The sequence below is a fragment of the Microcaecilia unicolor genome, chromosome 3 (assembly GCF_901765095.1).
Source record: "Microcaecilia unicolor chromosome 3, aMicUni1.1, whole genome shotgun sequence".
Lineage (NCBI taxonomy): Eukaryota > Metazoa > Chordata > Amphibia > Gymnophiona > Siphonopidae > Microcaecilia > Microcaecilia unicolor.
The window spans coordinates 316,887,664-316,909,659 of record NC_044033.1 but is presented as its reverse complement, the minus strand read 5'-3'; the positions used below and the strand labels follow the sequence as shown (position 1 = coordinate 316,909,659).

The window sequence follows — 21,996 nt, the reverse complement described above, 5'->3', positions numbered from 1 at the left end:
ATTTTTGCTGGGGAAAAATCTCCGTTCCTGGGCCACCGTGGACGCCGACCCCATCAGTGAGAACAAGCAGCCTGCTTGTCCTCGGAGAACAACAGGTTTGGTCCTCCTTGCTACTGTTCTTTGGATGCTATGCATTTTTTTATGTTTGTTACAATTGATGCCAAACTCAACTACCTTAGAGGTGGATGTATCAGAATATGCTAACTGTGGCAAGAGAGGCGGAGCCAAGATGGCAGCATAGTATTTAATCGTACCAGACACACCCAGTTACCTGATCGAAGTGCTGTTGTGAGAGGCTCCAGACCTCCGTAGACGATGGGGAAAAGGAGAGGGAAGGTGCAGGAGAATCCCTCAACCCCCAACGGGACCCAACTCCACCACCAGATGACCTTGTATCAGTTTGGGTTAGCGCCTGGACCCAGGCAAGTTTCTTCTCCTGCGGTCGGAGTCGGTGCATCAGCACTGACCAGCAGTGACGACGGGGTTTCCTTGAGCCCCATCCAACATGCGGCTCCCCTGCAGCCAGGAAGAGACAGCGTGGAGTCAAGCCCGGCAGCTGAGGCTCCGAATGTAGGGGACCTGAATATGCAGGGAGGGAACCTGCCCACGCTGGGAGAAACGGTTAGGAGCACTAGGCTGGAAGAACAACTAGCAATACAAATATTGCCATCACAGATAGTGAGTACTTTGAAACAGTCTATTGAGACTCCCCTTCCTGTTTTTTCTTTGGGGGCTACAGTAAAACCAGCCGTAGTGACAATGGAGTCACTCTGGGACCTGACATTTAACATTCAATCTTCTTTACAAGTATTGATAACTAAAAACACTAGTGAAATTAAGGTATTGTCTGAAGCAGCCATTATCCAGGCACAGGCAACTGCTCAACAATCCTCTGAACTGAAACTTTTAGATGAGAAAATTAAAAAATTAGAATCTGTGGGACAAATCTCAATTAAAGAAAGAAAAACTTTACCTTTTGCCGTTTAGAATATTTAGAAAATCAATCTAGGAGGCTGACGAATTTCCCTAGATCACCTTTAATTACACCTATAAAGATGGTTAAAAAATATTTGGTGGAAATACTAGGTATGGTTGGGGATTCTTTGCCTCCTATAACTCGGGCGCACTATTTACAAACTAATGCAAAATCTTTGCCTGGAACTTCTCAAACCCAAGTAGGTTTCCTTTGCTCTGGAGATGGATCGAGATGCAGTACTGAGACTTTTCTTTTCTCATTTGGTTTCTCTATTCTTGGGGTCTAAATTAAGAATTTATCCAGATTTGTCTAGAGAAACACAGAAAAGGCGTAAAGCCTTTTTGGTTTTGCGCCCAAGGACTTTGGCATTGGGTGCAAATTTTGTACTTAAATTTCCTTGCATATGCCGTATATTATTTCAGTCAAAGCAATTTCAATTCTTTGACCTCAAGCAGTTAAAAGACTTTTTGCAGTCTAAAGAAGAGGTTAATGTTATAGTCTAGACACAGATGTACACTGTAAGACAGCTTGGAGTAGGCTATCTGGGTAGCATTAATCTATTAATAATTTTCTAGATAAAATGTTAAGTATTTTTTCCTTTCTTGGATCCAATTTACCTAATGTATAGTGGATAAAAGTGTTGAATATATTTCAGTTATGGATAACTTTGAATATTTTATGTGGCATTTCCAATTTCTTGTATTATTGCTCTATGAGTTGTATAATATATATAATTTAATAAAAATAATGAAATAGAACATGCTAACTGTGAAGCACTTAATATATCCATTAGGACTGTCCCATAAATTAAAATTGCATTCAAGGTTGTAAAGCATTTAGTCCCATGAAAGAAAGCCAGAAGAGGCTTTGACTAGGTTCCATAGACGCGTATTTTCAAACCACTGAGACTTAGATAGTAACCTATGCAACTTAAATGCTTTGAAAATGAACCCCATAGTAACCTATGTAACTTTGTAAATGAGCCCCACGGTAACCTATGGAACTTTGGGGCTCATTTTCAAAGACTTACAAAGTGTTATAGAATGGCTCTACTTTATTACATTCTATAGAGAGATATTGCTCCACTTTATTACATTTTGTAGAGACATATTGCATTAACAATTCTACTGGTCACATTTATCCCTGAGTCTCGCATACTTTTTCTAAACAGAAAAGTCACTAGAGATTTCATTTATTGAACCACTGTCACCTGTCTTCGAGGAAAAGAAATAGAGTGGACGACCTTGAACAGAATCTTTTGAGAAGGGGGGGGGGGGATAAAGTAGATAGATATTCACACTGTGACCATGGCAGATTTAGACCTCAGCTGTTTGTATCAGCTATACTTGTTGAGGACTAATCATGCACAGAATCCAGAAATAGCAGCCATTAATGCAGCCTAGCAACTGAATCATGTTTATATGGCCATTGAAAAGCCAGAAGCTTCCATTCCAAAGCAAGTAGCAGGATCCATGCATCTATTTTTGTTGAACCTTTGCCTCTCACCTCTATTCTCCATATTTCCAACTAGCAACATGGGGGGGGGGGGGGGGGGGAGCGGGGGGCTTTTCCCCAACATCTTCTGGGTAAAAAGGGGAGGAGAAATACACCAGCTATTCCATTTTAACCTGTCAGAACATTATTCAGTTTTTACCTGGAAATTGCTTCATCAGTTTTAACTATGTTTTTTTTTAATTATGCATTTTCTAAGGGAAAAAAATACACATATACATCTTCTACCCCATTCAGAAAACCAAAAACACAAAGACATTCAGTTAGCTCAGACCACTACAAGAGAATCCAATACCACAATCCAAGGAAAAAAAACCAAAAACCTCACGACGACCAAGCTGGTAGTGACCCAGTGTTTTCAGTGGACAAAAATCAAGCCGCAACTGCAGATAAAACAGAGGATGTAGGTAAAGAGGTAGACGGTGCAGAAAGCGAAGTTACTTACCTGTAGCAGGTATACTCCAAGGACAACTATTCTCACAAGTGGGTGACATGGAGAACTGGTGTAGATGCTACCCAGTGTTCCAAAAGTACTAAAAGCCTTTGGTAGGCCTGCACTGCACATGCACAAGTGCCTTCCCACCTGCCGAGTCACAAAGAATCCACAGTTGGATAAAAAAGCATAAAGCAACTCCAAGGGGACATGGGCGGTTACGTGAGAATACTTGTCCTGCTGTACTCAGAGGACATAGGATTCTCACAAGTGGGAATACCTAGCTACGCTCACTGAAAACAAAACAATGCTCAATAGGGACTTGCACCAGCAAGGACAAGAACCATTAACACAACAACCAAAACAGTTCTGCTGTTAAGGTGCAGCCTGGAACAGAAAAGAATGGGCCTAGGAGGGTGAGTTGGATTCTAGACTCCAAACAAATAATGCAAAACTGTCTGACCAAACTGGCTGTCACTTCGGGTATCTACTCAAGGCAGAAAGATTTGAATGTGTGGACTGAAGATCACATTGCAGCTTTGCAAATCTCTTCAATGGAGGCAGACCTCAAGGGAGCTACAGACGCAGCCATGGTTCCAACGTTATGAGCCACAACACGACCTTCTAAAGTCAGCCCAGCCTGAGCATAAGTAAAAGAGACAAAGTCTGCAAGCCAACTGGATAAAGGCAAAACAACTCACCTGTAGCAGGTGTTCTGCAAGGAGAGTAGGCCAAGTATTTTCACATCTGGGTGTTGTCATCAGAGAGATCCCGGTTTGGATGCTGACTAGCGAGTTCTATATTTTTCTAGCAGTGTCCCCCTGGGCATGCGCTGGTGCCTTCTTGTCTGATGTGAGAGTGCAGGCCCTCCAGTCCTTCTGATTAGCTCAAGATGACAACTTCAGGGGGAGGTGGGTGTATGTGAGAATGCTTGGTCTGTCCTCAGAGAACATTTGCTACAGCTGAGTAAGCTTGCTTTCTCCAAGGACAATCAAACCAGTGTATTCTCACATTTGGTAATCCCTAGCTACCAGGCTCACCGAAAACAATGCTAGGACAATGGGGACTCGAAACAGAGGCCCGTTATTCAATCATCTTGAAAACAATTTTCAGACTAGTTATGGAGATATAACTGGAGCAGAACAAAAATAGGCCTGGGAGCTGTAGTTGGATTCTAAACACCGAACAAATTCTATAGGACTACCTGGCCAAGCCAGCTGTCATGTCAGGTATCCTGCTCGAGGCAGTAATGAGATGTGAATGTGTGGACAGATGACCACGTTGTAACTTTGCAAATCTCCTCTATGGAAGATGACCTCAAGTGGGCTCCAACAGTCATGGCTCTGACATTATGAGCCTCAACATGACCTTCTACAGTGAGCCAAGCCTGAGCACAAGTGAAGATTATGAAATCTGCTAGCCGATTAAAAATTGTGGATTTGCCAATGGCTGGGTGAACTATCTATGGGCTTTAGTCCGCTCCAGATAGAAGGCTAAGGCTTGCAAAAACTAAAGTCAATCAGGGAGGGATCATGGATTCATCTGCTGTGACTAAAGGAAAGAAAATTATCAAGGTAAGAACCTAATTTTCCCTTCCTTATCATCAACAGCAGATGAATCCATTAACTGATGGGATGTACCAAAGCACTCCCTAAGTAGGGTGGGAACAGGCAACTCCATGAGCAAGCACTTGCACTCCAAAATGCGCATCCTGCCATGCTGCCACATCCAGCCTGTAATGCCGCATGAAAGAGAGCTGAGAAGCCCAGGTAGCCGCACGACAGATCTCCTGAAGAGAAAAAACACCCCTTTCAGCCCACAAAGAGGGCATTGCCCTCGTACAGTGCACTTTAAACACTTCAGGCGGCGACTGCCCTGAAAGCAGATAAGCCGAAAAAATGAGTTCCTTAAGCCATCGGGCTATAGTGGCCTTAGATGCCGGAAACCCCCGTCAGGGACCTGCCAACAGAACAAATAAATGATCAGAATTCCTAAACTTATTTGACATCTGCAGATACTGCCACAGAGCCCTGCAGACATCCAAAAGGCACAATTGCCCAAAGGAGTCCGGAAACTCCTCCTTAGAGAAGGAAGGAAGAAAGATGGGCTGGTTGAGGTGAAAAGCTGAAACCACCTTAGGCAGAAAAGAAGGCACCGTACGAACAGTTACCCCAGATTCCGAGAACTGCAGAAAAGGATCCTGACAGGAAAGAGCCTGAAGCTCAGACACTCTTCTAGCCGACGTCATTGCCACTAAAAAAACTGAATTGAGAGTCACATCCTTCTCAGACGCCCGTTTAAGAGGCTCAAACGGAGATCGCTGGAGCGCCTTCAACACGAGCCCCAGGTTCTAAACCTGACAAGGCGACCGCAAAGAAGGACGGAGACGAACGCCCCTCTGAGAAAACGGAGAATATCCGGATGAGTAGCAAGGGACAATCCGGAGACTTTCCCCCAGAAGCAGGCCAACGCTGCCACTTGAACTCGAAGGGAATTGTAGGCCAGGACCTTTTGTAACCCGTCCTGCAAAAAGTCCAGCAAGAGCGCAACTGTTGCCAGAGTCGGCGAGATAGACTTTGGCGTACACCACGCCTCAAAAGTGCGCCAGATCCGAGCAAGTCGCAGAGGTAGACTGCGTGAGTGTGGGCCTGCAAGAGCATGACAATAACCTTATTAGAATAGCCCTTGTCCCTCAATTGCGCCCTCGCAAGAGCCAGGCCGTAAGACCAAAGCGGCAAGGATCTTCCATAGTCACCGGACCCTGAACTAACAAGTTCGGAACCCGAGGAAAAGGAAGAGGCGCGTCCACCAGCATCTTCCTGGATATCCGCGTACCACGGACGCCTTGGCCAATCCAGGGCGATGAGAATCACCAATCCTCGGTGCAGATGAATCCGAAGTAGAACTCGACCTATCAAGGGCCAAGGAGGGAACATATACAGGAGGCCCGAGGGCCAAGGTTGAGACAGAGCATCCAACCCCGCCGAGTGAGGATCTCTCCTTCTGCTGAAAAAGTGAGGGACTATGGCGTTTACGCTTGAGGCCATGAGATCCAAGCCCGAAGTCCCCCATTTGGCACAAGAAAAACTTCTTCCGCCAGTTCCCATTCCGCCGGGTCGATTTGATGTCTGCTGAGGAAATCGGCTTGCACGTTGCTCTGACCGGCTATGTGAGCCGCGGACAGCAGCTCTAGGTGGCGCTCGGCCCAGTCGCAGATCTGACACGCCTCCGCAGCCAGGGCCCTGCACTGAGTGCTGCCCTGGCGATTGATGTAGGCCACTGCTGACGTGTTGTCCGACAGAACTCGGACAGGAAGACCCTTCAGCGTCCTGTGGAAGGCCAGAAGAGCCTGAAATATTGCTCTCAGTTCCAAGCCATTGATGGACCATCCCGCTTCCGCGGTGGACCACAGACCCCGAGCATAGCATCCCCAGCAATGAGCTCCCCAGCCCGAAAGGCTGGCATCCGTTATCACCAGACACCAAAAAGGAAGAGCCAATGGCATCCCCTGCCGCATCCTGCTGTCGGAAAGCCACCAAGCCAAACTGCGCAGGGCCACAGGAAGCCACCGTAGTCTGCGCTGGTATTCCTGGGAAATCGGAGACCACTGCTGAAGCAGAACAAGCTGCAGCGGTCTCAAGTGAGCTCTCGCCCAGGGAACCACCTCTATGGTGGCCGTCATCGATCCCAGGAGCTGAACAAAGTCCCAAGCTCGAGGGCGAGGCATCCACAGGAGCAGGCGGACCTGATTCTGAAGCTTGAGCCGCCTGCTGTCAGGGAAAAAAAACAAACCCCGAAGCCGTGTCGAACCGGACTCCCAAATACTCACGAGACAGAGGGGGTCAGGTGGCTTTTGGGCATATTGACTACCCAGCCCAGAGTCTGAAGAACTGTAACAACTCTGGCTGTGGCAAGGCGACTCTCGTCTGCCGAATCCACTCTGATGAGCCAGTTGTCGAGATAAGGGTGAACTCTGATACCCTCTCGCCTGAGAAAGGCAGCCACTACCACCATGACCTTGGAAAAAGTCCGAGGGGCAGTCGCCAGGCCGAAAGGCAAGGCACAAAACTGGAAATGTTGGCTCAATACCGCAAACTGGAGAAACCGCAGATGCGGCAGCCAGATGGGAATATGCAAGTACGCTTCCTTGAGGTCCAGAGATGTGAGAAACTCTCCTGGCTGTACCGCCGCAATGACGGAGCGCAGGGTTTCCATGCAGAAGTGTCGCACTCCTTAGGCCTCGTTGACTCTGCGTAAGTCGAGGATAGGTCTGAACGACCCGCCTTTTCGAGGCACCACAAAATAGATGACGTAGCGACCGCAGCCGCGTTCGGCGGGAGGAACCGGAACCACCGCGCCGAGCTTCAGCAACACCTGCAAGGTTTCGTGTACTGCCGCCCACTTGACGGCAGTGCCGCATCGGGACTCCAAAAATGTGTCTCCTACTGGGACGGCAAATTCTAGCCGGTAACCTTCTCTGATCAGGACGAGGACCCACTAATCCGAAGTAATCTTGGTCCTCGAAAAAGAGGGAGAGACGACCGCCTACTGCGGGAATAGACGAGTGGGACCGGCGCCCCATCATTGTGGAGGACGCTCCTGTACGTTGCCAGGACGACGACGCGCGTTTGTCCAAATGAAAGGAGTTCCTCTGCTAGAAACGGGTACGTTGACCAAACCCCGCAGAGCGCCCCGGGCGATACCTGCGAGCTTTGCAAAAATGTGGCCTGGAAGAGGAGGGAAAAGAAGGACTTTTGGAAGAAGGCCTCGGCCTATCCTCAGGCAACTGTTGGGACTATCCCCTAGGTCCTTAACAATCTTCTCCAAATCCTACCCAAATAAAAGAAGGTCCCGAAAGGGTAACCTCACCAGCCTTTGTTTAGAGGCTATGTCAGCCGCCCAATGCCGGAGCCAAAGAAGGCAGCGGGCAGCAACCGCCACAGACATCTGCTTAGCCGAAGCTCTGACCAGATCATAAAGGGCATCAGCCAAAAAAGACAGGGCAGACTCCATATGTGGGCCGAACTCAGCGAGGGAACCCGCTCCATCGGTGGGCTGCTCAACCGCCTGCTGCAACCAGGAAAGGCAGGCCCGGGCTGCATAGGACCTGCAAATAGCCTCCCATAGGGAAAAACCCGAGATATCAAAGGACTGCTTCAGCGCGGATTACAGTCGCCGGACCTGCATATCTTTCAAAGCGACCCCTTCCTCCACCGGGAGAGTAGTCTTTTTAGTCACAGCCGTGACTAAAGCATCCACTTTAGGCATCCCAAAGAGGGTCAACTGACTTTCCGGGTAAAGGTGACATAGCCCTGGCCACCTTCAAGGGACCAGCTCTTGCATGGAAGCATGCACGGGAAAAGCCCGAGAAGGCTTCTTAGTAATATCCATCCTAGGATTAATAGAAGAGGCAGCGCCCTCGTCAGGATCTTCAATACAAAGGGCCTGTAAGGCATCAGAAATGAGAGCTGGCAGCTCGTCGCGGTGGAAAATCCGAACCACTTTAGGGTCATCCAACTCCTGTGGCAAGCAGCCACCCTCATCTGGATCATCAGTCCGTGCGGGCCTGCCAGACCCTTCAGACTCCCCGAAACTAGACCACAGGGGAGAACAGAGTGAAGAGTCCCCCTCAGACGGGGTATTCACTCGTCTATGCTTAGCATCAGCCGAAAGCTCGGGGGAAGAAATAAAGTCTCCAGCAGACGCTTGGCTATAAAGAACCGGAGGCAACCCAGACCGACAGGAATTGTCAGGAGCCTCAGGCAGTGCTCTTTTTAACATAAAAGCCTTATGCATCAGCAGCACAAATTCAGGGGAGAAAAACTCACCCTGTACATCTGCCCCCACATTGGGGGAAGCGGAGGCAAAAGCTCCTCTAGAAACCTCGAAACGAGGCATCCCCCTACACTTAGGCCCCTCCACAACCGCGAGGGTCGAGTCACACGGCGCCTCCAAGATGGCGGCCACTGCCAACTCCGGCGGGCGGGAAGAATCACCACCCGCCATGCTCATGCCAGCAATAGCATCTAGGCAGCATGTGCTGCAAAGCCCCGCTGCTGATCTGCGTTTCACACAATGGGAGCAGCGCATAACCCCTTCAGCAGCCAACAAATACAGAAAACAAAATGGCGCCTTCGCGCCAAAACTTACCCCGCACAGAGCGCTGTCAGTGGGAACTTCCACGGAGGAGCTGGGCACCACTCTAACCTCAGGAGACCGAGTCAAACAAGCTGCGGTCAAGCTGCACCGAACCAGGAGCTCAGGAGAAAGCCTCTCTCTGTTTTTTTGTTTTTTTTTTTGTTTTTTTTTTACTGTGAGGCAAGTTAGAGGCAGGCAGCCACAGAGGAACTCCGGGAGGAGCGGGAATGGGGTAAGGCAGGGACAGGGAAAACCAAGTATGCCTTTAAAGTGGGCACCACCAACCACAACACCCCCTGCTCTACTGGAAAAGCACAGGAGCCACCCCAGGCAGAAATCCAGGCGCTGAGAAGTGACGTCTATACCTGCTGGGAGATAGAGTTATACTGAAGGTAGAGGGGGTTGGGCGTCCTGGAACACCATGTGCTTTCAGTGTTCTCATTTTTAAGAACTGTTTCTTATTCTGTGCTACGTTTGCTACATCTGGAAAAACCCAGATCTTGAAGTTGAAAAACAGTGTCCCTTTTTCTTCATGAAAAGTTTTAGGACCCTATCTCTATCAGGATCCAATACAAAATCCACAATCAGGGTCGCAAATTGTACAGATTCAGCTTCTGATTTATCCAGCATTTCAACGGGATTCAAGGAAATCCGGTCCGTAATCTCCAACTCTTCTTCTTGAATGGAAAAAAATAAAATGCCCTATATATAAAACATGCACACTCTGGTATCTTCAAAACTTAATTTTTTTTTTTAATTATATACATATATATATATATATATACACACAGACACATCTTAAGTAAATCCACATGGAGACAAAAAAAAATTTAACAAAAGCAGAGTCTGCCTTCACATTCTCCAGTTTCTCCATTTTTTTTCATGCAAAGCTAAATTATCCTTGAGCAAAGGCTGTTCACAGTGCTGAAGTTCCATCTTGGGGTCCAAAATACCTAATTGGTTAATACAATCTGGAACCTTCCAATACAGTATCTATAGTTTTACAAGAGAGCTCCTGCAATTGTTGAATAATAACACAAGGAGCAGTCAAGCCCCACTAATCACCTCCCATATTCCTTCTAAACTGATAACGTTTGCTGAGTGGTTTGAAGAATGACATCGATAGTTCTAAACACATCAGCTATACCAGCCTTTCTCTATGCTCAAATTGACAAATCTTCCTTCTGCTTGATCTGGAACTCCAACATCTTCCAGTGAGGGACAAATCTTCAAGTCACCTGCAAGGTTTCTACATAACTCCAGGCTCAATGCTACTTCCTAGACTAGTGGGGCCCACCAACAGAAGTTCCTCCATAGCACTTACTAAAGGTTCTGCTGCCAAAGTCATCTGTGCAGGGCCAGTTAAAAAAAAAAATTTGGTCCCATTTTTCTTCTCTCCTCACAATTAGGTAAGCAAGCACAACATTAATAGGATTGGAGAACATCTGCTACACTACCAGCTTACCGCTGCCATCTAGGATCCCACAAAGTCCAGTCAACTATTTAAATCAGAAGTTTTAGAGAGAGCCAGAAACAAAGCCCTCCTTTCATGTGCTAATTTATTGATTTGTGTTTGAAATTTTGAAATCTGTTACATGTCTCCATAAATCAGATCACCATGGTATTGTTTCTTACAAGAACTTCATACAGAGGTGCACTTCTGTGGGTGCTTGAGCACCCCACTCTTGAGGCAACTCCTTCACCATATCTAGGAATGGGTACTTTGTGTTCAGCACCCCCAGTTGTTGGTTCCTAGCACAGGATAGGCATCACAGTGATAAGATTAAAGAAAACAAGCTAGAGTGGAATCAGGGAGCAATGCCTCTGTTAAAAATTGCTCTGGCCATAATAAAAAGCTCCAAAACATTCAAACATTTTAGAATACCCTACGAAAAAGGCATAAAGAGACAGCAGTAGAACAAACAAATATAGTTTCTATTAAGGACTCTAGTATCTGTTTAAAAAATGTCAGTGTGTTATAAACAACGCTTAGTTTAAACACAGTACTGCCAGTGCCTCTGACTAGATGAAAAGTACAATTCTGCCACAAGGCAGTAAAGGAGAACAACAGAATTACTTTGCCAAAGGCAAAACCATGGATAAAACGTAAATAACTTGGACTCAAGAAAAGGTTGTAAAATCTTTCGACCTTCAATGTCCTCTTATTCTACTTACCATGCTACTTCAAAAACATCTGGCACATGGTTGGGATCCTGGCATGAAGACAATGTGAAAGGAAAAAATGGTTCAAAGGCTCGTTTTCAGCTCTTTGGTAATTATTTTCAGTTACACCTTTAGAGAAGAATGGGTACTCCTCCATTACTGCAGAGTAAGCAGCTCCACTCAAAGGTCAATCTTTCCAAATTTTTTTTACATGCTTTTTAATAGAAAAAGTTCTTATTCAAGTGCTTTCCTTTTGTTTGTTTAAAACCCTTGTTTCTTTCTACAGAAGCTGCAGTGAGAACATGAAGCACACAAAAACATTTTTTGAGGTGTCTCAAGTATGTCCATATAAGAGGGAAAGAGCAATACTACTGAAAAACATTTATTAAAGAGAATACAGGCATGTCTAAGTAACAGGCCTCAGCACCAAAGCTAATTGTATTTAATTTCTGTGGAGGTCACACACTTCCTCAGAATCTGGATTTACAATGTATTTCCTCAGATCTGATTACCAGCAATGATCATATGAAACACCTGCTATAAATCTGCCATTTACACTGTAACACAACTACTGTGATTCACTGCAAGACATTCCCAATAAAGTTTCCAGCAAACATACCTGTCCACAGCCAAGAGCACTGCACACAAATGGTCTGTCGTCTCCCATGTCTCAGAGAACAAAACTCAACTGCAAAGAAAAGAGAAATGAATCACATAAAACAAATACAAGTGTGAAAAAAAACAACCCAATCTGAAAACCCTCCCATAAATGAAGAGCATTTTCCTTGTATATTTTCTGGTTAGTGAAAATTAGTTTAAAATACACTGCTACTTTAAGATCTGCCAGTATAACATCTAGAATTACAATAGGATCTTTCCTAAGTAAAGATTATTACATTCTGGCCAAGCCTTGATAAGTTTTCTTTGGATTTAAGAACCAGCACCCGAGACCTCTCCCCCTTCTTGCCCCCCTCCCGTTGCCTCCACTGAAGTTTGGGAAGGGGGGGCAGGAAGAGATCTCTTCTTAGATCTACCATTGTAAATCACACCCTATAAGAATCTAAGGCTATTTCTCCACTCTGTGTCTACAGGGAAAAAAAATAACTTATAAAGTTAGACACTAGAGGTAAATTCTATAACTGCATACCTGCAGAGAAAAAGCTAAGTTACTCACTTGTAGCAGGCGTTATCTGAGGACAGCAGGCAAAGTATTCTCACAGCTGGGTGATGTCATCCAATGGAGCCCAGTGCAGACGCTGACTAGTGATTTTATAACTTAGAACTTGCACACACCAGTGCATTCTTGCCCGACATACGAGCGCGGGTCCCTCAAGAATTGTAAAAAGATAAAGAATACAACTCCAAGGGGAGGTGGAAGGGTACGTGAGAATACTTGGCCTGCTGTACTCAAAGAACACCTGCCACAGGTGAGTAACTTTGCTTTCTCCGAGGACAAGCAGGCTGTTGTAGTCTCACAGCTGGGAATCCCTAGCTACCAGGCTCACCGAAAATAATGATGCTAGGACAACAGGGACTTGATACATCAAGGCCTGTAATTAAACCATCCTGAAGATATTTACATAGTTGTAGAGGTGCAGCCTAGAACAGAACAAAAATGGACATGGGGGAGGAGTTTGGATACCAGACACCAAATCAATTCTGCAGGACTGCTTATCCAAACCGGAGGTCATGTAGGGTAACCTGCTCAAGGCAGTAATGAAATGTGAATGTGTGGACAGATGACCACATCGCAGCTCTGCAAATCTCCACTATGGAAGCTGACCTCAAGTGAGCTACTGACGTAGCCATGGCTCTGACATTATGAGCCTTGACATGACTCTCTAGAGTCAGCTCAACCTGGGCATAAGTGAAGGAGATGCAGTCTGCTAGCCAACTGGAAATAGTGCTTTTGTCGATAGCTACCCCCATTTGGTTTGAGTCAAAAGTAACAAAAAGCTGAGTGGAATATCTATGGGTTTTAGTCCACTCCAGAAGGTTTAGGCTCACTTACAATCCAAGGTATACAGTACACTCTTGCCAGAATGGGCATGTGGTTTTGGGAAAAATGTTGCTAAGACAATTGACTGATCAAGATGGAACTCCGACACTACCTTGGGAAGCAACATCTGTGTGGAGAACTACTCCATTATGGTGAAACTTAGTATACGGTGGATCAGCTACAAAGTCCTGAAGTTCACAGCTGACGTGACCACCACCAAAAAACACAACTTTCCAGGTCAAATACTTCAGATAACAAGAATCAAGTGGCTTGATAGCAGCTTTCATCCGCTCAGTGAGGCCAACATTGAGATCCCATAACACAGTTGGAGGTTTGACTGGGGGCTTTGTTAGTAACAAACCTCTCATGAAGCGAACAACTAGAGGATGTACAGAGATGAGTTTATCTTCTACAAGCTGGAGGAGTAGCCTAGTGGTTAGTGGACTCTGATCCTGGAAAACTGGGTTCGATTCCCACTGCAGCTCCTTGTGACTCTGGGCAAGTCACTTAACCCTCCATTGTCCCAGGTACAAATAAGTACCTGTATATAATATGTAAACTGCTTTGAATGTAGTTGGAAAAACCACAGAAAGGCGGTATATAAGTCCCATTCCCTTTCCCTTATATGAACCCTTACAGAGTTGGTTTTCAAACCAGACTCAGAGTGGTGTAGGAAGTATTCAAGCAGTTTGTGTGTACGACAGGTGAGGGGATCTAAAGCCTTGCCTTCACACTAGACAGCAAACCTCCTCCACTTAAATGAGTAAAAACTCTTACTGGAGTATTAATTGGAAGCCTGCAAATCCAAGGATTCAAATTCTACACTCTCAACATCCAAGCCATAAGGGACAGGGATTGGAGGTTGGGATGTAGAGGAGACCTCTCATTCTGCATAATGAGGGTTGGAAAATATTCAGATCTCAATGGAACTTTAGAGGATAACTCCAGAAGAGAAAACCCAGTCTGCCTTGGCTAGTTAGGAGCGATTAGGATAATAGTTCCCTGGTTCTGCTCGAGTTTCAGTCAAACCTTCTCTATGAGATGTGTTGGAGGATACGCATACAGAAGTCCCTCCCCACAATGTAGGAGACACACGTCCAACGTTAGCCTGCCATGTAATCCGAGTCTGGAACAAAACTGGGGAACACTGTTGTTAAAATGAGTGGCAAAAAGATCCAGTGAGGGAATGCATTACTCTTGGAAGATCTTACAGGCTATGCCCATATTGAGAGACCACACATGTGGTAGCAAAACCCTGCTCAGTCTGTCCGCCAGGTAGTTGTCCTTTCCTGGAAGGTATGTGGCTCGGAGGTCTATTCCATGAAGGAGGGCCCACTGCCACATTCCTACTGCTTCTGACACAAGGGGTAGGATCCCATACCCCCTGCAGTTTACATAAACCATTGCAACCTGGTTGTCTGTATGAATGAGAATGATTTGATCTGATCCTCTAGCCAAGCTCTGAAAGCCTTTAGAACATTCCAAATGGCCCTTAGATCAAGGAGGTTGATACGGAAATCTGTTTCTTGACCACACCAACTGGGTGTGAAACCCATCCACATGAGCACCCCGTCCCAGGTTGGATGTATCCGTTAGCACCTTCTAAGGAGGTGGAATTTGGAATGGTAGACAAAAAGTTAAATGCATCCGAATTGTCCTCCAGAGAAGGGCACGGAGGAACCTGGATGACATCCGCCAAGTTCCCATTTGCTCGAGACCACTTGGAAGGAAGCTAGGGTCCACTGGGCTTCTCTCAAGTGGAGATATGCCATAGGAATGACATGCACTGTTGAGGCCATGTGACCCATTAATCTCTGTATCTGTCGAGCTGTGACCTGCTTGCTGGCTCGGACCTGTGTGGAGAAGGTTGATAAGGTATCCGCCCTCACCTGTGGAAGAAAATCCTGGACCGGCAATGTACCTAGTAAGGTTCCTATGTACTCCAATCGCTGGACTGGGAGAAGGTGGGACTTGGGGTAGTTTATAACGAACCCTAGTAACTCCAACACCTGAATAGTTAGGACCACTGACTCTTATGCCCCTTCCTGAGATGTGCTCTTGACCAGCAAATCGTCCAGATTGGAAGTATGCTTTTCCCTATCTGCGCAAATATGCCACAACTGCTGCTAGACACTTGATGAATACCCTAGGAGATAATATGAGGCAAAATGGCAGACCACGGTACCAGTAGTGATGTTTCCCTATGCAGAATCTGAGATGCTTCCTGTGACTGTGAAGTATAAAAATATAGGTATAGGCACCCTTCAAGTTCAAAGAGCATAGCCAATCGTTTTCCTGAAACATGGGGAAGAGGGGTGCCCAGGGAAATGAAACTGAATTTTTGACTAGGAATTTGTTCAGGGCCCTTAGGACTAGGATGGACAAAATCCTCATCTTTTTGGGCACAAGAAACTACCTGGAATAAAATCCCTTCCTCTCTTTCACTGGTGGTTCAGGTTCGATCACATTACGCTGCAGGCGGCCATAGATTTCCTCTTTAAGTACCTGCCTGTGCTGGGAGATGATGACAAAAAGTTCACTGTGCAATTTTACTACTACTTCTTATTTCTAAAGCGCTACTAGACGTACGCAGCGCTGTACACTTGAACATGAAGAGACAGTCCCTGCTTGACAGAGCTTACAATCTAATTAGGACAAATAGGACAAACAAGAGATAAGGGAATATTAAAGTGAGAATGATAAAATAAGGGTTCTGAACAAGTGAATAAGGGTTAGAAGTTAAAAGCAGCATCAAAAAAGGTGGGCTTTTAGCTTAGATTTGAAGACGGCCAGCGATGGAGCTTGACGTACCGGCTCAGGAAGTCTATTCCAGGCATATGGTGCAGCAAGATAAAAGGAACGGAGTCTGGAGTTAGCAGTGGATGAGAAGGATGTACATAAGAGAGATTTACCCAGTGAACGGAGTTCCCAGGGAGGAATGTAGGGAGAGATGAGAGTGGAGAGGTACTGAGGAGCTGCAGAGTGAATGTACTTATAGGTCAATAAGAGGAGTTTGAACTGTATGCAGAAATGGATAGGAAGCCAGTGAAGTGACTTGAGGATAGGGCTAATATGAGCATAACGACACTGGCGGAATATTAGTCGTGCAGCAGAATTTTGAACAGATTGAAGAGGAGAGAGATGGCTAAGTGGGAGACCTGTGAGAAGTTGCAATAGTCTAAGCGAGAGGTGATAAGATGGGTCTTTGATGCAAATGCAGGGTGTAACCAAGATGGACTATATGAATAATCCACCAGCCGGAGGTTACAAGGGGCCACCTGTTATGGTAAAAATTTAGCCTCTCCCCGCCCCCCCCCCCCCCGGGGGGCAGGCCTTCCGGGATGGCTACTTTGAGCATGACTATCCTCTCCTGGAGTCAGTCAAAAGTTCATCCCTTGATCTGACTGGGGAGTCTGCTGGTGCTTCTGTGGGAAGGACTGGCAACAAGGCCAAGACCCTGGGCCTCAGAGCTCTGGGCAGAGGGGGCTGGCGGCATAAGGGTCACCACCTAGGCCCAGTGGAAAATCTCCATGAGAAAGAGGTTGCAGCTGGAGAGTGCTGACAGGGTTTGGCTGTTATCAGTATGATTCTTAATGAGGTCAGCAACCTCTTCTACCTTGTTTCCAAACAGATCGTCACCTCGGCATGAAACATCCGCCAACCACTCCTGAACTGCTGGTTCCAGGTCAAGACATGCAGCCATGAGAGTCTGTGCATCCCTTCACCCATGGCAGAGAGTCTAGATGCAATGTGAAAAGAACTGTATGCGCCCCTGCACTCTAGCTGCTTACTGGTCTGCTCCTGTGGAACAGAATCTGCAAGACAATGTACTGCAGACAAAGGCCTGAAGGTAAAGGCTTGTGTAGAGCTGGTAGGACTGGATGTGGGCAATGAGCATTGAGCCCAACTTTCCTCCCAAATGAGTCTAGTATCAGAGCCTCTCTACCTGGGTGCAGCAAGGAATGAGTCCTGGAGTTCCTAGCTCATTTCAGGGTGGATTTAATCACCAGAGAGCGGTGAGACAGTTGGGCCCTCTTGAAATCAGGGAGTCTTCTGGATACGATACTGCGTATCCACTGTCTAGGTGTGACTTGCATTGAGAGGGGAGATTCCCAATTCTTTGACAGTGCATTTTTATGGATAAGGTGCAATGGTACCATGACCTCTTCCTTAAGAGGAGACTCGTAGTCCACGATTGTTAACATCTTTGCCCTGGGCTCTTCCACCATCTCTAACTTAAATGGGATGGTTCTTCCTCCATCTTAAATGAGATGGCAGACACAATCTTTCTAAAAAACAGTGAAAGCAACACTCAGGTGGAGATTTACGTCTCTCTTGAGTTGGGGAGTGATCAGAAGGTACCCCATAAGACTCCTTCTTCCAAGAAGTAATGAGGGTCCTCTTCTGAGTTCCATGAATGGTAACATTCAGATTTACCATATTCAGATCAAGCTGACCTGTGCCTGTGAGTTAGGCTCATAGCCAGGCCTAAGGCACCCAATATACCAAGAGCACGGGTCCATCACAGAAATCACCCAATTACATTGGGAACACCTTCTGAAGCCACTGGGGGGTCTTCTGAGAGATCGAAAAAAGAATTGTGGCCAAATTAAACTGCCCGATTGTGAACAGAAAATTGGGCAGCGTTCAAATTGAGGTTAATGCTCTCACTTAAACAGGCCTGGCAATTCATGAAAAATAAAGGAAACTTTAAGAGTCAAAAAACCTAGTAAAATTAAAGGGAAATAAAATACAGTAATATAAAATGAAAAACTCTTCAAAGAAGGAGAAAAAATACCCACATTGGAAGGCACTGTGAAAGAGTGTGTGGAAAACACAAAGACATGTCCTCCCTGCTCTGTGGAATAATGAGGACTGAGGGACCCATGCTTGAAAAATCGAGCACGAAGGCACTAGCACATGCGCAGTGGGCCACTGCTAGAAAGTTCTAAGTTAAAATTGCTAGTCAGCATCCACACCAGGCTCCACTGGATGACATCACCCAGCTGTGAAAATACAACATCTTGCTTGCCCTCGGAGTATAAGCACTTACGTATGTAAGCACCTTAAGCGATATTCTCTTAAGGGCAAATGTGCCATGGTGCACAATTGCAAGGAGAGTGTACACATGGGCATGCCTCTCAAGTATATGTATACAGAATACTATAAGTTATGCATGCACTTGCCACATTTAGGTGCCTGCAGTTGTGCCATGTCTATGGCTGGTATTAACTGCGGGCACCTACAGGTGCACTGATGCCTCCAGTATTCTGTAATTGAACTTGGATGCCTAAAAGCGAATGCTACATACCTGTAGAAGGTATTCTCCGAGGACAGCAGGCTGATTGTTCTCACTGATGGGTGACGTCCACAGCAGCCCCTCCAATCGGAACACTTTACTAGCAAAGGCCTTTGCTAGTCCTCGCGCACCGCGCATGCGCGGCCGTCTTCCCGCCAGAACCGGCTCGTGTTCGTCAGTCCCATATGTAGCAAGACAAAGACAAGGGAAGACACAACTCCAAAGGGGAGGCGGGCGGGTTTGTGAGAACAGATTCTGAAGCACTGACTGCCCGAACAGACTGTCGCGTCGGGTATCCTGCTGCAGGCAGTAATGAGATGTGAATGTGTGGACAGATGACCACGTCGCAGCTTTGCAGATCTCTTCAATAGTGGCTGACTTCAAGTGGGCCACTGACGCTGCCATGGCTCTAACATTATGAGCCGTGACATGACCCTCAAGAGCCAGCCCAGCCTGGGCGTAAGTGAAGGAAATGCAATCTGCTAGCCAATTGGATATGGTGCGTTTCCCCACAGCCACTCCCCTCCTGTTGGGATCAAAAGAAACAAACAATTGGGTGGACTGTCTGTTGGGCTGTGTCCGCTCCACATAGAAGGCCAATGCTCTTTTGCAGTCCAATGTGTGCAACTGACGTTCAGCAGGGCAGGAATGAGGACAAGGAAAGAATGTTGGCAAGACAATTGACTGGTTCAGATGGAACTCCGACACAACCTTTGGCAAGAACTTAGGGTGAGTGCGGAGGACTACTCTGTTATGATGAAATTTGGTGTAAGGGGCCTGGGCTACCAGGGCCTGAAGCTCACTGACTCTACGAGCTGAAGTAACTGCCATCAAGAAAATGACCTTCCAGGTCAAGTACTTCAGATGGCAGGAGTTCAGTGGCTCAAAGGAGGTTTCATCAGCTGGGTGAGAACAACATTGAGATCCCATGACACTGTAGGAGGTTTGACGGGGGGCTTTGACAAAAGCAAACCTCTCATGAAGCGAACAACTAAAGGCTGTCCTGAGATTGGCTTACCTTCTACACGGTAATGGTATGCACTGATTGCGCTAAGGTGAACCCTTACAGAGTTGGTCTTGAGACCAGACTCAGACAAGTACAGAAGGTATTCAAGTAGGGTCTGTGTAGGACAAGAGCGAGGATCTAGGGCCTTGCTGTCACACCAGACGGCAAACCTCCTCCATAGAAAGAAGTAACTCCTCTTAATGGAATCTTTCCTGGAAGCAAGCAAGATGCGGGAGACACCCTCTGACAGACCCAAAGAGGCAAAGTCTACACTCTCAACATCCAGGCCGTGAGAGCCAGAGACTGGAGGTTGGGATGCAGAAGCGCCCCTTCGTCCTGTGTGATGAGGGTCGGAAAACACTCCAATCTCCACGGTTCTTCGGAGGACAACTCCGGAAGAAGAGGGAACCAGATCTGACGCGGCCAAAACGGAGCAATCAGAATCATGGTGCCTCGGTCTTGCTTGAGTTTCAACAAAGTCTTCCCCACCAGAGGTATGGGAGGATAAGCATACAGCAGACCTTCCCCCCAGTCCAGGAGGAAGGCATCCGATGCCAGTCTGCCGTTGGCCTGAAGCCTGGAACAGAACTGAGGGACCTTGTGGTTGGCTCGAGATGCAAAGAGATCCACCAAGGGGGTGCCTCACACCTGGAAGATCTGTCGCACTACTCGGGAGTTGAGCGACCACTCGTGAGGTTGCATAATCCTGCTCAGTCTGTCGGCCAGACTGTTGTTTACGCCTGCCAGGTATGTGGCTTGGAGCACCATGCCGTGACGGCGAGCCCAGAGCCACATGCTGACGGCTTCCTGACACAGGGGGCGAGATCCGGTGCCCCCCTGCTTGTTGATGTAATACATGGCAACCTGGTTGTCTGTCTGAATTTGGATAATTTGGTGGGACAACCGATCTCTGAAAGCCTTCAGAGCGTTCCAGACCGCTCGTAACTCCAGGAGATTGATCTGCAGATCGTGTTCCTGGAGGGACCAGCTTCCCTGGGTGTGAAGCCCATCGACATGAGCTCCCCACCCCAGGAGAGATGCATCCGTGGTCAGCACTTTTTGTGGCTGAGGAATTTGGAAAGGGCATCCCAGAGTCAAATTGGACCAAATCGTCCACCAATACAGGGATTTGAGAAAACTCGTGGACAGGTGGATCACGTCTTCTAGGTCCCCAGCAGCCTGAAACCACTGGGACGCTAGGGTCCATTGAGCAGATCGCATGTGAAGGCGGGCCATGGGAGTCACATGAACTGTGGAGGCCATGTGGCCCAGCAATCTCAACATCTGCCGAGCTGTGATCTGCTGGGACGCTCGCACCCGCGAGACGAGGGACAACAAGTTGTTGGCTCTCGTCTCTGGGAGATAGGCACGAGCCATCCGAGAATCCAGCAGAGCTCCTATGAATTCGAGTCTCTGTACTGGGAGAAGATGGGACTTTGGATAATTTATCACAAACCCCAGTAGCTCCAGGAGGCGAATAATCATCTGCATGGACTGTAGAGCTCCTGCCTCGGATGTGTTCTTCACCAGCCAATCGTCGAGATAGGGGAACACGTGCACTCCCAGCCTGCGAAGCGCCGCTGCTACTACAGCCAAGCACTTCGTGAACACTCTGGGCGCAGAGGCGAGCCCAAAGGGTAGCACACAGTACTGGAAGTGACGTGTGCCCAGCTGGAATCGCAGATACTGTCTGTGAGCTGGCAGTATCGGGATGTGCGTGTAGGCATCCTTCAAGTCCAGAGAGCATAGCCAATCGTTTTCCTGCGCGAGGGTCAACTTAAGGGGCGCGAACGGCGCAAACACGACCGTCCCGAGCGCGGACAAAAGAAGACTGACGAACACGAGCCGGTTCGGCCAGGAAGACGGCCGCGCATGCGCGGTGCGCATCGGCGCGCGAGGACTAGCAAAGGCCTTTGCTAGTAAAGTGTTCCGATTGGAGGGGCTGCCGTGGACATCACCCATCAGTGAGAACAAGCAGCCTGCTTGTCCTCGGAGAATGTCTTTATATACAAAGCTCTCACCACGTGGCATCGGAGCACCTAAAATGAGACACCAACTTATAGAACTGTCCTCTTGATACACAGCCAGCAGTCTTGCTCCCCACAGTTTCTTGTCCTGTTCTTCATTCATCAGTCGAATAAGGACCTTACATTCTTTAAACCTGAACTGAATAGCTATTCCTTCAGTAGCAACAACCCAACTGGATTCCACAAGAAAATCAGCAATTTTATTTAGCACTAGCCATAAAGAAGTCTATGCCCCTATATCTACGATTTGAGACATGCCTTGATCACTTCAAAAAGTATTTGAAAACATTTTTTTTTCATTGACATTTCTAGACTCTTGATTTTGACAGAGTGTAAGAGGAAGGCCAGGAGCTGGGTAAACCAGGAGGAACAATGGGAGGTAGGATCATACACTATGTAGATATGGAGGGCCATTTTCGATATGATGTTGAGATAGCAAAATA

At 47.1% G+C, this 21,996-nt stretch overlaps 1 protein-coding gene across 3 annotated transcripts in view; it reads right to left on the bottom strand.

Moving 5' to 3' along the window:
• The window catches only part of LOC115466814 (cyclic AMP-dependent transcription factor ATF-7), a 430,182-nt gene that overhangs the window by 291,023 nt on the left and 117,163 nt on the right, over positions 1-21,996 (bottom strand). For all 3 annotated transcript variants that reach the window (XM_030198351.1, XM_030198350.1, XM_030198349.1), the window contains one exon: positions 11,842-11,910. In XM_030198351.1, the coding sequence (XP_030054211.1) occupies positions 11,842-11,889 (48 nt within the window). In that variant the 5' untranslated portion in view covers positions 11,890-11,910. The remainder of the gene's footprint in view (positions 1-11,841; positions 11,911-21,996) is intronic.